At 39.3% G+C, this 19,137-nt stretch overlaps 1 protein-coding gene across 11 annotated transcripts in view; it reads left to right on the forward strand.

The window, feature by feature from the left end:
- The window catches only part of tjp1a (tight junction protein 1a), a 144,713-nt gene that overhangs the window by 72,682 nt on the left and 52,894 nt on the right, over positions 1-19,137 (forward strand). Inside the window, exon 1 of one of the 11 annotated variants that reach the window (XM_073858951.1) lies at positions 596-1,076. The exons of the other annotated variants lie outside the window; for them this stretch is intronic. Coding sequence (XP_073715052.1) covers positions 1,050-1,076 — 27 coding nt within the window. The 5' untranslated portion in view covers positions 596-1,049. Of the gene's footprint in view, positions 1-595; positions 1,077-19,137 lie in introns of those variants that run through there. 11 annotated transcript variants of the gene reach the window in all.

The following is a 19,137-nucleotide window of genomic DNA, read 5'->3' on the forward strand; positions in this document are numbered from 1 at the left end:
ACATTTAAGTCTACATATAAAAAAGGTTATGTGAGGCTATATGCTCAAAAATGCAAAGTGCATGATGTCATGATATACAGATTTTACTATTTGTTTCCCACTTTTCCACATCCACTGTATGTTTAAATACAAAATAAAAGAATGTAGAGTGTTATTAGAAAAGTTAATTTTATTCATTTTTATAAAAAATATATTGTATGATCATTTAAAATAATCTTATTTTTGTGTAACTTAAGATAATCTTCCATTTGGCTAAATAGTAACTGTATTACATATATAAAAAGTGCTTGCGCACTTGCCAAAAGCAAATCAACAATTTCGCTCCACCGCTTTACCTTCGTTTCTCTCTATCCCATCCGCTCTCCCGGTCAATACAAATACAACTGGCACAGGATGCCCCACTCGCATTTATATCTTTGTTTTTACTGTTTTTTGTAAAATGAATACACTTTTAAAACAAAACGCACAATAACTAAATAAAACAGCCGCGTACAAACAAAAAGTTAATTATTTTGGTCTGGAATTATAGTTAAATATCTCACGCAGTCCTGGTTTCCACCCTATCACCCCCGCACAAATGTAATGGTATGTCCCAGTCAGACATGTCATGATTGTTGCTGGGAGAGGAGAGAAACGAGGAGTGAGCTCATCTGTTTTTGAAACTTCTACCGCTGTGGGACAGTACATATCGTTTTTATTAAACCATCTTGAACTCAGTGGCGATATCGACCTAAGGACAACAACATTTCTTGGTTTGTTTTTGCTGTTTGATTAATTCCAGACAGAAGCAGAGAAAGGGAGATACTATAGAGAGTAAAGAGTCGCGAGCTTCTGAAGTTTCTTGAGTTTCGTGGTAATAACTTAGATGATGAACTTTGGACTGCTGGATTTCCGTCGTGGTGACATGTCTTTGACCCATCTGAAGAAATAAACCAGCTTTGCCCGGCGCTGCGGCGGCTGCTGGGCAGGAGAAAGGAGGAATAATTCTGCGCTTTGCTTATAGTGATATTTAGCAAACTTGCGACGCCGGGAGCCAGCAAGAGATCAAAATGTCTGCCAAGGTTGCATCAAATAAGGTAGGAAATAAGGTAACTTACTTTTTAAGAACAAATGGACGTGATTATGTTCGTGAAAAGAGGGAAACGAGTCTTGACCCATTTAAACAGCATGTAGGAAGAGTCTCGGTGCTGCGGTGCGTAAACACCATTCATCAAGATTATCATTGGGCTAACACACTTGAGCTACTTATCATGATATCCTGTTTTGGTTTAAAAACTCACCTTAAATGCATAATCCTAAGATAGGTTGACAATGAATATGCTTTCAGCGTCGGTTGAGTTTGCAAAGATGGCTAGAAGTGTTTGCGGGAGTACCTGTTGAATATAAATAGCTCTGAAATGCGCCAGACCGCCAAAGTTGTTACGCAAACGCGCGAATATCATTAAACTTCAACAAAATTATTTCTATCAGAGTGTAACTTTTGGGACTTAAGCTGAGTGAGTAGCTTTCACATACGTGTCTATATCACAGGAAAATACGGATAAAGTTTCAGTTCGTTGTGTGAATATTATTGTGGGCGGTCTGGCGGCAGGATTTTACAGGTGCAGGAAGCTAAGTTATTCAGATAAACGGGATTTGGTTCACGTATCAGGTTAATCGTGGATTTTCTACAAACGCTTTGGGTTTGTTTACACTCTAGTCATGTGATAAAAAATGGATCAGAATAAACTCTCAACATAAGTAAACACTGCCCGTACTCATTTTACGAGAAATGTGCGTGTAAGGTGCTTCGGGAAGTGTACAATAGCGTACTGTGTGTGTGTGTGTGTGTGTGTGTGTGCGCGCGCGCGTGTTATAAACTACGTAGTGGGCTTCCTCTTCCACGGTACTAGAGAGAAAGCATATGAAAACACAAGAATGTGTACTGTTCAATCGGTCATTCAGGTTTGGTGAGTTTCCTTGATAGGTGTAATGCTTATGTGACGGTGCCATGCAATGCAATGGTGAGGTGTTTATATTGGGCTACTAGGGAACATTTCACACCAAGCATATTTTTATGACAACTTTATATACCTAAAATAAAGACCTAAAATATGTATTTTGTTAAGTATAGTGGTAGGATGTTGCTCTTCAGCTGTGTGTTTTGTGCACAGCCAACATGATCTTAGTTCTGTGGTATAGTCGCGGAATATTTTGCTCATTTTTCCGTGTCATTGTCACGGATTGGTTGCTCGGCTGCTTTTTCCTATTTTCAAACGATTGTTGCTTCGGTTTAGGGTAAGATTTGGTGTTTGCATTAGGATGTCCCTTTTAAGTATTGTTTTTTTCTGATTTATTCTTTTATATTTTCTCAATTTTAAACAATTGTCGCGGGGCATTAGGGTTGGAGTTGGATAATTTTATGTAAATTTAACCCTAAACCGAAGCGACAATGGTAAGAAATAGGACAAAACAGTTGAGTAACCAATCCGTGAGAATGACACGAAAAAGAAAGTCTGTGGTATGGCCACGGAAAAATGAGCAAAATATTCCGTGACTATACCACAGAAATTCGTGAAAGCAGTATACTAATAATAGTGAGTAGACTTATATTACATGAGCTAGCATTAAAGGGATAGTTCACCCGAAAATGAAAATTCTGTTATAATTTACTCACCCTGTTGTTACAAACACAAAGGAAGATGTTTTGAGAAATGTTTGTAACCAAACCGTTTGTGGACCCCATTTACTTCCATAGTATCCTTTTTTCCTACTATGGACGTAAATAGGGTCCACAAATGGTTTGGTTGCAAACATTTCTCAAAACATCTTCCTTTGTGTTCAGCAGGACACTAAATGTATACAGATGTTTAAAATTATGTCAGAATTTTCATTTTTGGGTGAACTATCCCCTTTAACAGGAACTCATTAGTTACATTCCTGTTTAAAAGACAAAATTAGATGAATCTCCTTAGGCCAGGGTGGCTGTTCTGTGTGGTCAAACCAAAAGCCTCTTGTGAGATTTATTTTCAGTTGGATGGATTTTGTCATGTCTGCGAGGTTAAAATGCTTTTGCATGACCTTGTTTTTGCATCCTAAAGTTTTTGTCAATCTCCCTGGTGTCCTTGTTTCCTGCCAATGTCCTGTCTTTACTGCATCTGCCATCTTTTGTTTTGTCTAGTTTAGGTTATAAACTCAAAGAATCTGATTACGTTTTCTTTAGGGTCAGTTGGGGGGAAAGAGATTGCATACTCAGTTGGGGACTGTTTGTTATTTAAGGATCACTGCATGATTGCAGGACAGACAAGATGCCGCAATGAGTGACCTGTGTGATACAGCTTACAGAGACAAAGGTCCTTTGCATGCCTTTATCGACTCCACATGCATTGAATGCCCAGTGCTTTCTAAGCTTTTCATTTATGGGTTATTTAGAACTTCATCTTTTTGATAGGGCTGTACAGTTGAAATATTTTGAGTATGCATCAGACAGAGTCTTCAGAAATCAAACCAGCTCAGAAATAATAAAGGGAAATCCTGTAATAGGTGTGGAATTTGGACACCATTTGGCACTAATTATTTTCCCATCCTTTCCTGCGCCTGTTTTTTGTTTAGTTAAAAGACTTTTTCAAGTCTTTTTGCACACCTGATCTTGTATATGTATAATAATAATCACCTTAATAATCAATCTGTACTTGGGGCATTGGGTAAACCCATCTAGTGCTAACTTAAGCCCCTTTCACACACACAGATTTTGAAAAATACATTGATATTGTGTATTTGTCCTGGCATTGTTTGATTTTGGTTCATTCACACTGCCAGTGATTCTCTGGAATCTGCGTTAACACACACATCCTGTAAAGATCCTGTAAAGAGACATGTGACATCAGGATGTGACTTGTAATGTTAATGTGATTTGTTGGAGTTTTTGTAGTGTATAATCTGCGATTCTGCGAAACCACCCTGTGCATTTATTTCTGATTCGATCATAACTTGCGCTTCACTTACCGGTCTATCAAGCTAGCGACAAACTCACCATCAACTTGGAAATTCAGGAGCTCCCTGTTCTCCGCTTCATTCCAGTTTGCAGACATTTTTTCTGGTTGAAAAGTTGCATGATAACTTATGTATGTTGTTGCTATGACACATGCAACACGCCCCTTACGGCAATGTCCCTGTGTTTTGTTCACACAGGTTGCGTTCCAGGACTGATCCCAACAATGTTGTCAGGTCCCTATCCTGGTATCAATCTCGTGGAGTGTTTGCATTTCCACAGAAGGCACTCTGGCAATTCTATGACAATTTTCTGAGATGTGTGAAAAGGGTTTCATTTAGATTTGTATGACACTTGCATTGAAGTGCTGGTGTTTGATATGGAACAGTGCAAGGATGCTCCATCATCTGTCTGTCTCATGCACAAAACACAAAAGAAAATGATTTGTATTAATACTAGAAATAGCCCACTAGAGCTTGTATTCATAGTCAAAGCAGTAAAGGAGAGCGAGAGCAAGCTCTTGTCAGCTGTTTTTGTTCTGGAGTGGTTATGTTAATTAATGCTGAAGCCTCTGGCCCTCATTGAGAGCATGCAGATTGGGGTTTTTAATCATCCGAGGACAAACATATCCCAGCTTTACTGCTGTACTATTTGTTACAATTACCTACTCTGGAGAGGGAATATTTGTTTCTATTTCATATATCAACTGAGTTTTCGCCTCCCAGAGAAAGATAAAACTGTCAATGTCGAAATCTAGGAGTGTCATGTTTACAGAGCCATATGTGTGTCTCAGAGCCGATGGTGGCTAGTGAGTGTTTGTGTTGTTGGAAATCTTAAGTGGTTCCCATGGTGAGGAAAATCACTGGGCTCCTGGTGCAGCTCCACCGCAGGGCCTATACTATACCTTACCATGATTAGCAGTATCATATTTCAATTTCTGTTGTCAGCAGTTTAATTAAAATCATGATATAGATCTTTAAGATGCGTTAAGAATGCACTACTCTGATACACACAGAGGAAAGCCCAATGCATTTAATGTTGGGTGTGTCATTTCCACATTTCCTCTTTAGTTTAATGCTTTGCTAATGACTGCTTATTAAGCAGTACCCTACTGATAGTAACTGTTAGCCATCCTCACTCCTTCCCAATGGGATTTCAGAATTCTGGAAGGTTGCGTGTATGTGGCTTTTGGCGCTTTTCCATTGCATAGTACCCCACGGGTCAGGTCATGTCAACTTTGGCTTGGTTAGCTTTTCCATCAAGTTTAGTATCACTTCAGAGAGGGAGGGATTATAGGCGTGTTGTTATATTTGCCCTGCCAACTTCTGTGACATCATACACTTGAGAGTGTCGTTAGAATGCTATACATCCCCATACATTCATTTATTTGTCAGTCCGCCACAAAATGAAAATTTACCACCACAAAAAGATGTTTGCACATCGCGTTTATCACTACCTCTAGATAACATGACAGTTTTTGTACAAACATCCATGGCGTAAGTTGACGCGCTCCGCTGAGCCTCATAACGTTGCAAAATGCTGTGCATGTGACCTGCACGTCGCGAATGTGCCGCCACAAACCGCAAGCCTGGAGAACACAGGTATTCAACAGGTGTTCCTGATTCTCAGCTTGTGGATGTTTTTCACCCCTAAAAATGAGTTTTAGGAACTTGCATCAAAGCACAGATGACAACAGGTTTGCTCGACACAGCGCACGCACAAAGGTAAAGCTAATCTTGTGTTTAGCATGATGCTAGTCACGATTCTCTCAGACCAATCAATGATCTAAAGTGTTTTCACGTTTTAGTATTCGCTCAGCTCACTTGGAACCCCAACTACGTACTGTACCCAGTGGAAAAGCCCCTAAAAGTAAGCTCACCCGACCCAAACTACGGCGTACTATGCAATGGAAAAGCGCCATTAGACATTTACACCTGGTATTAAGATGCGTTTTGGTCGATCGGATCACAAGTGGACTAGAGAGACCCATTCTTTCCATATGTTAAGGGCGCCTTTTATGCAAAATCCACTTTTACATGGTGTTTGGAGTGGACGTGTGTTGGCAGTGTGTGAACACAACCATTCTACATTCATGGTGACCCATCCTTAAGCCATGCGCAAAGCCTGCATAACATTATGTTCACATAACAGTTTGTGCTAAAATGTGCCACTGAATCTGTTCAGATCAGAATGAAATGATTAATAAACTGCTGTCTATGTACATGTTCAAAAACAGCTTTAATCTGAATCACATGTCTGATCTTAGTGATCCGCCTTCTCTATGGGAGATTTCAGGCTACACTGAACCGGACTCACAATCTGCATGTCATGTTCCTCCATGTTACCTCAGCTCGAACTGTGTGAATAATCCAAACAGGCATGTCTAGCTCTGTCTTTTCTTAGCAGGTCAGTGGAGTAAGTAACATCAGGTGGATTGTTTCAGCATTTTGAATCTTATATAACTATGGTTTAGCAAGCAGATAAATGCCAGCTAAAGCTAAAAAATTACAGATCTCAAAGCATTTATTTTCCCCAAAGACCGAGATTGCTGTATTTATTTGATAGCAGTCTGTTATTATTGTATCTTGTGTGCATAATGATAGTGATCACAGCTAGATTTGCTTGGTTTGTGGGGCATGGAGTGTGTGAGAGACTTAGGATAATGATGGTCTTCATGCAAGTTTGTTTGTTGTTGAGTCAGTGGATCAGAGATATTGTGTAGTTTCTGTGAGTGTGGTAAGAGGGGCACTGAAAGGGGCAGATCATTCCTGAACCTTGAAGATGTAAAACCTGATCGGCTCACTGCCACATGAGAACTAAAGCCATGTTGTAGAAGGAACCTGGATCGTTTGAGTTTTTAGTGAGCAGTCAATTTTTTAATCCTTTGGCACTTCAACTTCATTAAGTCTGATGTCTCAGACTCAGGTCTGCTGACCTCAGATCTGCTCTGCCCACAGCACAAAGCAGGTTAGCAGGAATCTTATCTATGTTTCTGGAGCTGGGAAATCCTAGGGAGCTGTTTTCCAGATAAGCTATAAACAGTTTTCGCCAATGCTGGTTTGGCGGCACTGCAGATGTTGTTGTGAAATTTTTTAATTTAAACTATTGACTTTCAGCTTTTTGAATTAAAACTTTGTAACTACGTTTTGTAGATGTCCAATAGGGTATTTTGCAAAAGTAGTTTTGTGGGTGAAACAAAAACAATAGAGTACTATGTACTCTAGTTGATCATACACGGTGGAGTCCAAAAGTCTGACCACATTTGCAAATTTGTTTTATTTTCATTTTCTACACTCCATTTTGATGTAAATGTTTTATTGCAAGTTATATAATCAGCTAGCCTGGCTAACACCAGACCAGTCTCATAGAGAATGAGACGTGGTTTGTGAACCATATGCTAATTTTCTCGTATTTGAGGTGTGGTTTACGACTGCCCAGAGCCATTTATTGGGCACTACGAAAGACTGTCTGTACGTAGCTCATAGCCAATCGTTTCAATTATACCAGATGACGTATGTAGAGCAACATAAATTTAAATGTAAACAACTTTTATCAGTATGTGTGCACACAGCAGAAAGCTATGCAACTAAACTTGTAGCTGTATATTGATATTGAAAAGCAACACAATTTAGTGGCACTGTGACAACCACAGTACAGGCATAATGACAAAATGATATTAATACACTTACCATTTATAAGTTAAATGGACTTCGTCAACAATGATGCCTAGCAGGTTGGTCCTATAAAACTCTGTGGCTATCATGTCTTGCCATATCAAAACATCCTTCTTGGATATGAAATTGTTTAATGCCAAAAGTTGTTCTTTTTATAAATAAACTTGGATTCAGAACTAGTTAGAACAATATCTAAGGCTGCACTGAAAAGTAACTTTGCGTCTGCTGCCGTGTTGGATAAACAAAACTGCTTCGGTCTGTCGCATAGACGTCATCATTGTCTTGCTGCCCCCTCCCCGTTCTGTGATTAGTTCCCTATTTCAGTGGCAAAATTGGTCCATAGTTTCCATGCTAGACTTGCAACGTGAATAAATTTGCACACAAGGCAGCATAAGGAAACCCAGGCTAATAATCAGCAGCACTTTGAGATTTTTAATAGAATTTCGGAATTTGAAAAAAAATTACACGGGACAGAAGCATTAACGCTTGCAGAAAGGCTTGTCTGAAGCATGGCCAACAGCCAATTACAGTGGCCGCAACACTGGCTTTGTCTAGGTTAGTTGCATAAGGCGATCTGATTGGCTGACGCACGCGTTGCTGCTTGAGATGTTTAACGTCTGCTGCAAGCAACGGCAGTGACGCGGCGCAGACAGATACACAATTCTATTTGGCAACGCATTGTGTCACCCATTAAAAGGAAATGGGAAGCGTTAATGCTTATGACCCGTGTAAACGTACCTTAGTGTTGGCATGTACTCATTTCCTCCAATGACGTTCACAAAAACTGGTATGGGATCCACAGGTTTAATGACCAATTTTATCTCATCTTTTGCTTGAGTAGAAGCAGGAAAATCTGATCTTTTGTTGTTAAAGGAATAGTCTATCCATTTTCCATATTAAACTATGTTATTACCTTAACTAAGAAGAGTTGATACATACCTCTATCATCTTACTGCGTGCACGTAAGCGCTGGGGCGCGCTGCGACACTTTGATAGCATTTAACTTAGCCCCATTCATTCAATGGTACCAAACAGAGATAAAGTTAGAAGTGACCAGAGAGTAGTTAGTTATACGAGCAAGTATGGTGGCACAAAATAAAACATAGCGCTGTTCTAAGCGGATTTAAAAGAGGGACTATATTGTATGGCGGAATAGCACTTTTGGGAGTACCTCGACTCGGCCCAGTAACACTCTCCCTCTCCCATTATGAGAGTGAGAAGGGGAGCGTATTTTTCAGGCGAGTCGAACTACTCCCAAAAGTGCTATTCCGCCATAAAATATAGTTCCTCTTTTAAATCCGCTTAGAAAAACGCTACGTTTTATTTTGTACCACCAAACTTGCTCGTATAACTACTCGTCTTAAATAGGAAAAACGTTGATGTGTTTGATCACTTATAACTTTATCTCTAAATGGTACCATTGAATGAATGGGGCTAAGCTAAATGCTATCAAAGTGTCGCAGTGCGCCCCAGCGCTTACGTGCATGCACACAGATGATAGAGGTATGTATCAACTCTTCTTAGTTAAGGTAATAACATAGTTTAATATGGAAAATAGACTATTCCTTTAACATGTCACATATTTTTTGGGCCCCATATTTTGAAGCACAAAACCAAAGTAGTATCTTCAAAAGAAAAAACAATATATGATTAGCCATACAAAATCTTAAATGTATGAATGACACCCTTGATCAGTGGTGACCAACCCTGTTCCTGGGGATCTACAGTTCTGCAGAGTTCAGCTCCAACCCCAATCAAACACACCTGAACCTGGCAATCAAGCATTTCAGGGCTACCTAAAAATAAGAGTCAGGTGTGTTGAAGCTGAGTTGGAACTAAAATATGCAGGAGGGTAGATCTTCAGGAACAGGGTTGGTCACCCCTGCCCTTGATGCATAAAAATGCATAATAATTTACAGACAAAAAATAAGTCAATGAAAGTCATACAACATTTTTATGGGAAGACAGATGAAGCATGTCATCAAGTAGGAGTGTAGCGTTTAATCTAGGAATTATGCTATCAAAGGCTTACGAGTAGTCATTGGGTCATGAACTTGATTCTTGTATTTTAGGTATCAGATTTTTTGAGCTATTAAAATTGTGAACATGAAGGTGAAGGTGCTGTTTGGGAATAGTGAAATCTTGTAACTTCTTGTATTATTGCCTCCCTATGACAAATCTCTTTATTGTTTCTTAATCTTTGTAGGTCACTCTGGGTGTAAATGTGATGAAACTGTTTGAATCATGTTTTTTTCTTTTGTCTGGCCCTTTTTCTCCAATTCTCTTGAAGCTAGCCCATCATCTGACTGATCACCTTATTATAGTGTCACCAGGTGTTTCCTGGCTGAATGAAGATAATTTGAGGTTTACCATTTGCTGTCAAATTCTTTGGTGTCTAGTCCTGGTATCCGTTTTTGCTGAATCTGTAGCATACTATTTTTTAAGTTTTAGGGCTGGGTGTTATGTTGAGTTTTGTTAATATATTGGTATTTTTTCCCAGCGGGATACGGGATGAGAAAATGCTCTATCAATATGGTCTAAAATGACTCTCCTTCTTTTGCAACAGAAGCTCTGTCAGAAATTTTCATACATGCATAATGTTTTAATAAATTGTATATCACCATTTATCCCAAAATTACCCAGATATGAATTTTGGTCAATATCGCCCAGCCCTAGTAAGTTTGCTCCAGTACCTGGTCTTACCACAACATGTATGTAGCCCGTCATGTGTGTGGTTCCTTTTTTCAGAATGTGTTCTGCGCGTTGAGTGATCCTATGTGCATCACGTGTCTTGTCAAAATAAGTTCCTGCTGCAGATGCGTCTAAAGGGTTTATGATAAAAGAGATGCTCGCGTTTGCCAGATACTCGCATAATCTCATGCGCAATCAGAGTTTTTTGTTAAGGGAGTGTCTTGTGTGTATTATGTGAACGTGAGCGTCTCTTTTACAGTTTTGACGCATATGCAGCAGGCACTTACTTTGACAAAACACTTAATGCACATGGTTCACATAATGCAACAAACACATATTTTAAAAACGCAAGCAACACACATGACACTCCCAACACTTATTTTAAATTAGCTCCTCTCGGATGAGCAGTCACGAGCCGCCACTGGTAATTACTGAAAATACATTTTAACTGAGTGAATACAATTTTATTACATGATGAATTGAGTTGACAATTCATACTATGCTTTTCAACTCTGAGTAGTATAGACTCATGCGTGCACACCACATTAATATATGCAGGCAGAGCCTAATTATTATTTCAGGATGATAATTATGTTATGAGAATTAATCTAGCTTAAGCTGTAACCCATTAACTCTGTGGCTGTCTATCTTGGGCGACAACGCTAGCATTGTGGGGCAGAATGTCGCCTGTAAGAGCTTGGGAATTTTTTTGAGTGGGCTTGGACTGATCATGTGACCCTCGGTGACTGGTGTTACTGAGCGTCTGGGATATAAACAACACCACCAAGGTGTTCTGTTTATACCCCTCTTCCCCCTTACACATATCATTTTGCCTCTCCTCCTCTTTGTTTTCTCTCTACACACTCGCACACATACACAATGGGCTAAATGAGGCTGTTGTTGTACATTTACATGTCATTGTGCATTTGTATGAGGAGGATCTGTGTGTCTTTTGCATCACCATTCCTGGCTGTGGAATTTTGATGTGGGAACAGCCTGGTTTTGGTCATCAGCTCAGTGACAGGAACATGGAAATTAAAATGACTAATAAAGAACGCCTTTGACTAGACATACTGTATGTGCTGTAACATGCAATGAGAGCTTTTTATTTTTTTCAAAATAAGTTTTATTATTTAGTCTGCATTTCTCTCTCCATACTTTCATCAAAAGATATTATAGATATTTACAAATAGCACAAAAAACTAAAATCTCCAGACTTGCATCTAATGCCTGAAAATGTTATAAAAGATGTAGCATTTTAGCCTGAAATATTCACCAGTCCTGTCAGGCGAAGAGCAAGAGTAAAAGAGTGTGGATAGCTTTGACTTCTTATCAGCACATTCCTGCCCTGTGGAATTGTGTGTGTGTGTGTGTGTGTGTGTGTGTGTGTGTGTGTGTGTGTGTGTGTGTGTGCAACTTTGGGCTGATAACTCTGTGAATGCTCATTGGGTCAGTACAGTGCTGACTTAAAAGCTCCTATGGCAAGACCGGGATCTGAGGCCTGGTTATCGTCCCTGACCTGCCACTGCAAACTTAAAATAAAATGGAGAGGGCATGTGTAGATCGCACGCACACACAGACTAAGTAAGTGAGTAATGAACAACAGAGAGATGATAATATCAACCCTTACACCTTCACTATGCTGCTGTTTTGGACTAGGAGATAGATTGCTGACTCTGTGTTGGTGAAAGTACAAGGTGAATCGCTCCTTGAGGAAGGATGTCTTGCAGAATGGTGAGCAAAGCATACATCAAAGTATATTTCACCAGCATCCTTCCAGATGTCTTTGATTCATGTGTGCCCTCAGCTGAGAGAGATGTTTGGTTGGTTTGACCTTGCTGTGAGGGTGTCTGCTGAACACTGCAGTATGTTCAGTGGTAAACAGATGACTGCTCGTAATATTGGACCACCTGTTTAAACACATAGCAGTTAGGGGTAGCTTGAAGGCGTGAACCAAGTGCCGAGGGATGGTTGGTTAGTCTGGTTGAGTTAGCCCCTGCTTGTAAGCAAAAAAATCATAATATTACATTAGATGTGTTTCCAGTTTTTGATGCTGTTTTCTGAGAGGATGTGTAGGCGTTTCCTTTGGACACACACGCGTTACTTAACTTCTGGTCTCTATTTGTTTAACGGTTTGGCTAGTGGCTAAACTGAACTCTGAAACAAGTACCTAGTTGAAAATGACAAATGTTTTGGTTTCTTAAATAAGGGGAGACTGCAATCATGGATCACCACTATGTGAAGGATTCTAGTTAAGATTGTATAGATTATAGTACACATTTTACACAGTAACGTTAGCTCAATGTAGTTTTTGATAGCTGTGATTTATTAATAATAAAAATAATGTTTAATTTCTATAGCGCCTTTCCAATGCTCAAGGATGCTTTATGCGCTCTGAACGCCTTGTTTTTTTTCCCGCCTGCCGCAGCACGTGTTTTTAGAGGAGCGCTCGGAGCGGAAAATCGTAATTTACGTTTTTCTACTGTCCAATCAAATGAGGGGAGAGGCGGGCCTTCTGTTGTGGTGACGGGAGTTTACAATTGCTTGAAACAACCGGACTGCAATCACTTAGTGTCTCCTGTGTGTTTGTGCACCTCTCACCCTCGATCAAGGTCAGAGCAAGTGTCCTCTTTTTAAAATGTCTACTAATATGACAGCAACAGAGTGCTCACGCTTCAATATTTGATTAGCAGGTCAGCTGCCTCGCAATATAAAAAAGCCGCACCTTGCGTTTACAAGCGTTTAATACGCATTTGGTGGGATTGGCCCCTAAAAGGACTCTGTTGTTGTTGTTGTTGTTATTCATTCTTTGCATAAGAATGTTCCTGGAAGTTACGTTTCTTCCATGAAACCTGTTTGTTTATGTTGTTACTGCTGAAACTTCTATAACAGGAGCCTGTTTAAGATCAACTTTTTATTCTTGGTCCGTTGGATTAGCTGTTTTGTATTTGGAGTTTCAGTCTGGAAAAAACTGTGTCACTTGAATGAAGATCATCACTTTTGAAGACATTAGTGCTTGTTCACTTCAGTCTGTCATATTGTGTTATTATGTTGACATACTTTCTGCTATCCAAGATTAATGTCGTTGACTAGATGAGACTAGAGGTGAGAGAAATAAAATAGTAAATTTCATTTTATGATACATTGCGTGCCAAAAATGTCTACTTTTTTACATAAACATTAATTATATATTTGGGTATAAAAGACATTGCCCAATCGCACAGACCTTCATACAAAGGTCTGTGTTAGGGCTGGACAATTTGCCGTTTCAGCATCGACATTGCAATGTGCGTCTGCTCTAGTTACATCAAAGAACATCCAGAACATTTATTTTTAAAGGAAAACTATTTCGGATGCCTTTGCCAGTGTTACACTATATAAGAACCGTTTTAAACAATATTGCACAATTCCCTGTTTAAATCTGTGAGCTATACAAGAAATGCAAGGCAGAAGTTAAATCCTTTTAAACAGAGCTTTATGTGTCATCTGGTGAAGTCATCCAAATATTTCTCATGTTGCAATGTACATCACAGAAAAACAAAACATTGCAATGTAAGTTTAAAAAACACAGTTTTCCCCAAAAGATCTCAAATTCATCAGTTTTTGTGTACAGTAAAGTTATAGAAAGTAATGGCGCTTTTCCATTGCATAGTACCCCACGGTTTGGTTTGGTTTGGTTTGGTTTGGTTCAGCTTACTTTTGTGAGCTTTTCCACTGGGTGCAGTAGGTAGTACACAATACTTCGTTTTAGTACCATCTCGGTCGGGGGTTCCAAGGGATGTGAGCTGATACAAAAACGTGACACGAAAACACTGTAGATCACTGATTGGTCTGAAAGAATCGTCACTACCAGCGTCATTGCTATAATGTAAAAGATTAGCTTTACCTTCGTGCTTGCTTGCGCTGTCTCGAGCAAACATGTTGTCATCTGTGCTCTGCTATAAGTTCCCAAACTTTCTTTTAGCGATAAAAAACATCCACAGGTTGAGAATCAGGAACACCATATACATTTTTCCAGACTTTCAGTTTGTGGAGGCACATTCGCTACGCGCATGACCGCATATATGCTAAATGCAACTTAAATAAGGCTCGTTTGAGTGCGTCGACTGAGGCCACGGGTGTTTGTACAGAAACTATCATGTGAGACAATGCGATAAACACAATGTGCAAACATCTATTTGTGGTGGTCAATTTTAATTTTGTGGCGGACTGAGAAATAAATGAATGTATGGAAATGTACAACGACACTCTCACTTGTATGATGTCACAGCAGTAGGCGGCACAAATATAACGACACGCCTATAATCCCTCTCACTCTGAAGTGTTACTAAACTCAATGGAAAAGCTAACAAAGTCAAAGTGAGGTGAGCTGACCCGACCTGACCCAAACCAAACCAAACCATGGGGTACTATGCAATGGAAAGCACTATAAGTGTCCCTAAGAGTCAAGCAAAATGCAGTCATTAATGCTGTGTGTAAGCTTTCTGACTGCTCCCCTATCCATTGGGAGACTGCAATAGAAACAGATAAAGTTGTCATGGTCACATTTACTATGATGTTGTTGTCATGATAAAGCTGCTGAATCGTCATTCTGCCAGAGATGACGGCATCTAATTGGCTGCTGGTCCAATCCTACGTGTCTAAAGCTGCTGGAGTACACCCGCAGCTGTCTCTCTGACTGCCTGTCTTTCTGTTTATTGTCTCTATCTCTCTCTGTCCCTCTCATTCATGGCTGCCATGTGCTATTTTTAGAAGTGGATTGTCAAGCACTGCTTACCTCGCTCACTCTCACATTCACACTCCTGTCTGCACCTTTCAATTAATATGTTAGTGGTAATCTAGAGTCTAGAAAGGTTTGGCATAGTGTATGAGGCACAATCTTGCACTGGTTATGCATTATGACCTAAAGTGTGTAAGGTAATAGAAACACTGTAACGTCTTTTATTAGGTAATGGTTATGTACGGTTAAAGCATAATCCCACATGAGATTTCTGCCCACGCAGGGAATTACACCCTGTGTAATGTCACTGTGATGTCATGTGCACATGTGTTTACCTTTAAAACTTTTTTCAAATCTCAACACCACATTTGCCAGGTTTATATTAGTTGATTTTTGATGATTGTCAGCATTTTGTTGTGTATGTTAACACTCACTAGAGGGGATTAGAGGGGTTTTAATCTTAAACCCAATGCTGGATCTCATTGACTTTCAGGTAAATTATATGTTCTGTTCACACAGAAGCCTGTCTACAGGTATTTTTTGGGACCAAAGTGCTGTTTGAATGAGGTTATAGTCCCTGAACCCCTTAACTATCAAGATGTCGTCTCATAGTCATAAGAAACTTATTGTTAGTCTACATTATCATATGGCAAACAGCAAGCTGACAGCATTGAGAGATCGCAAGCACACACACAGCTTTTGTGAATACAGGATTACTGCATTTAAGATGGATTTGGGCTGGCTATGCCTGCCAGTGCATTAAAATCGTGTATTTGAAAGTGTGTTTGTGTGTCTCTCTTTGAAGAGCAAGAGTGTGTTTGTGGGGCTTGTTGAGGGCACAGCCTAGGGACCAAGCAGATTGTGAGGAACAGGAAAAATATGGACGGATCATGTGACCTTGACATGTTTTAAAAATAACTGGAGAAAGCAATATAATCTCTCTGCCTGCACATCACAAAGCAAATAGGCTAAAGAAGCCATGCTCCATTTAAGATTACAGCAGTAAATCACAGAGACTTATTTCTGTATAAGTGTTTGGGAGATGGAAGTGTGTATGCGTGTGTTGTACTCTAAACATATTTTTGGAGGATTTTACTAAATTGTCACTGTTCCTGTGATGTAAGAGTTTCAGCTATGAGGCTTTATGCTGTTCTTGTTTTTACCTAAAGCAGTGGTCTCCAAAATGGTGCCCCTGGGCACCAGGTTTCCCACATGGAGGCTGTAATTGCTCACCAAAGCACATTCTACTAATAGCCTCAATTTTAATATTTATGTATTACATACATACTTGTTTATATTAGCTTAGCTTTTTTATGTATGTTAACAATTTTAACAAGGATAAAACACATCAACTAAGTAAAATAAAATGAAATCAAGTAAAACAGAGTTTCGATTATTGCAGAATATCAAAAAATTAGCCCTCCAGATTATTTATTGTGGTTGCCCTTGCACACAAAAGGTTGGACAATCCTGACCTAGTGCATGCAAAACAGCACCAGGAGATGGAGGATGGGAACAGGTCTCAGAAATGCTCGTGTTAGCCTACTAGTATATTTTTCTGAAGACATTTCATGTGCTTTAGGGTTTATGAATATTCATGAGATTCTTGTTGATGTGATGCACGCATTTCTTGTTTTGTTCCGAATGGAGTAAAAATAGTTATGCTTAATGCACAACATGAATGTTGCAGCCTTAATCTGCAACCACTTTGATATCATTTATGGTTGATGATACAAAATGGCTTTCTTTTTCTTTTGCCATGTTATTAGCATGTCACATGTAGGTATCACTGTATAGCCCTTTTTACACATAGATCATGGAAATACACTGAAAATTTGTACGGGGTTTGTTTGAGTTTACACAGCCAATGATTTTCTGGAATCTGTGTGTGCATTCCGTCTGTGCATCATGTTAAAGGATTAGTCCATTTTCTTAAGAAAAATAAAAAATCCAGATAATTTACTCAACACCATGTCATCCAAAATGTTGATGTCTTTCTTTGTTCAGTCGAAAATAAAAAAAAAATTTTTTTTGAGGAAAACATTCCAGGATTTTTCTCATTTTAATGGACTTTAATGGACCCCAACACTTAACAGTTTTAATGCAGTTTAAAATTGCAGTTTCAAAGGACTCTAAACGATCTCAAACGAGACATAAAGGTCTTGTCTAGCGAAACGGTTGTAGTTTTTGGCAGGAAAAATAAAAAAATATGCACTTTTAACCACAACTTCTCTTCTTCCTCCAGTCCTGTGACACGCCAGCGCGACCTCACGTATTACGTCATCACGTTAAGACGTCACGTATGTCGTAGCGAAACTACGCCTCAGTGTTTACTGTTCCGACGTTGTTGTATGTCGAATGATACTAATGAATGTCTTTGTGTCAGTTTATGGTTTAAAATTGTCAGCAAATGTGTGTTTTATATATGTAACACGTGACCTTTCGACGTCATTACGCAATTACGTGAGGTCGCGCTGGCTCGTCACACAGCCAGAGGAAGAAGAGAAGTTGTGGTTTAAAAGTGCATATTTTTTATTTTTCTTGCAAAAACGTTTTCGTTTCGCTAGATAAGACCCTTATGCCTCGTTTGGGATCGTTTAGAGTCCTTTGAAGCTGCGTTGAAAATGCAATTTTAAACTGCATTAAAACTGTTAAGTGTTGGGGTCCATTAAAGTCCATTAAAATGAGAAAACTCCTGGAATGTTTTTCTCAAAAAACATAATTTCTTCTCGACTGAACAAAGAAAAACATCAACGTTTTGGATGACATGGTGGTGAGTAAATCTGGATTTTTTTTAAGAAAATGGTTTAATCATTTAAGACACATGACATGTATTGTATTTGGTGTACTTGGTGAATTTTGACTGCAGCATCCTAAGTTTGCCTATTGTGTGTGATTTCTCTCTCGAGAAACCAGGCACATGCATTTATTTTCTGATTAGATAACGAACCAGCGCATCGTCCTGTAGGTCCTATACAACTGCGTAAGGTTTATTTTGAGGGCTTGTTAAAATATAGTGGGATTTGTGTTGGGTGATATTCCCCATTTTGAGATCGCCATTTATTTATTTGTTTATTTTTTACAAGTCACTTGATTGGTGGATAAAAAAGAAGCAAGGTCAACACTGTCATGATCGCAACCTTCTTAAAACTGATGCCATTAATCCGAGCGCGTCATTAAAGCACATGCGAAAATTTCCTGCGTGCCAGGGAGCGGAAACATCACACTCACTGGTTTTAAACCCCTGTGTGCCAACCTCTCTAGTGCAAGGAAATATCAGAGCTGCGTGTATTACAAGCTCATGTGCGAGGAAAGGTAATCATGTGCATTATCATGCGAGTCCATGCCGCATGCATTCAGGTCCGAGCAAGAGTCCAAGTTGCGTGCATTAAGTCCAAGTGTGTGCGAGAAGGAAAGTGCGCTGGTTACAAGGTCTCCCGCGCAAAGTAAAGCCAACAAACCCTCTCATATGAGGAAAAGCACGCAATTTGCATGTTAATGTGAAACCATAATGATAATAATAATAACCATCACCAACTATTGTCATGAAAGCCTGCTATATGTCTGGTGATCGTCGATACACAATATTATTGTCTATCGGACCAACCCTAGTGGGAATCCAGCACCCGTTTGACTTGCTCTTACAACATTTGTGAAGTTTGGTTGCCAAACTTTCATAAACACTTGTTTTTCTTAGCCTTCATGATGCAGACTTTTCACTAACATAAATTAATTGACAGTGTGGTCTGATACAACGCTAGTATGAATGCACATTTAGAGACTCAGTTGACGCGATCCCTGCTTTGCTTTAGTGTTTAATAGGATTGTGTAAGATTTATCTTGTGGGCCAGGTCAGTTTAAAATCAAAACGACAAATTGGACTGGACAATAAAATAAAAAAAGCAAAACTAGACACGACTCCTGTCTGAAATAAACACTGGTGCATGGATGCCAGCTACAAATACGATACCGCATAAGTTTAAACCTGATACTAATAGAATGTAACTACATCATTATGTTATTACACTCTCAGACGTAATGTAAACTGTAGTGTGTAAATTCTTCATGTGTTTGTCAATGCA

This window comes from Misgurnus anguillicaudatus, chromosome 21 (genome assembly GCF_027580225.2).
Source record: "Misgurnus anguillicaudatus chromosome 21, ASM2758022v2, whole genome shotgun sequence".
Taxonomy (NCBI): domain Eukaryota; kingdom Metazoa; phylum Chordata; class Actinopteri; order Cypriniformes; family Cobitidae; genus Misgurnus; species Misgurnus anguillicaudatus.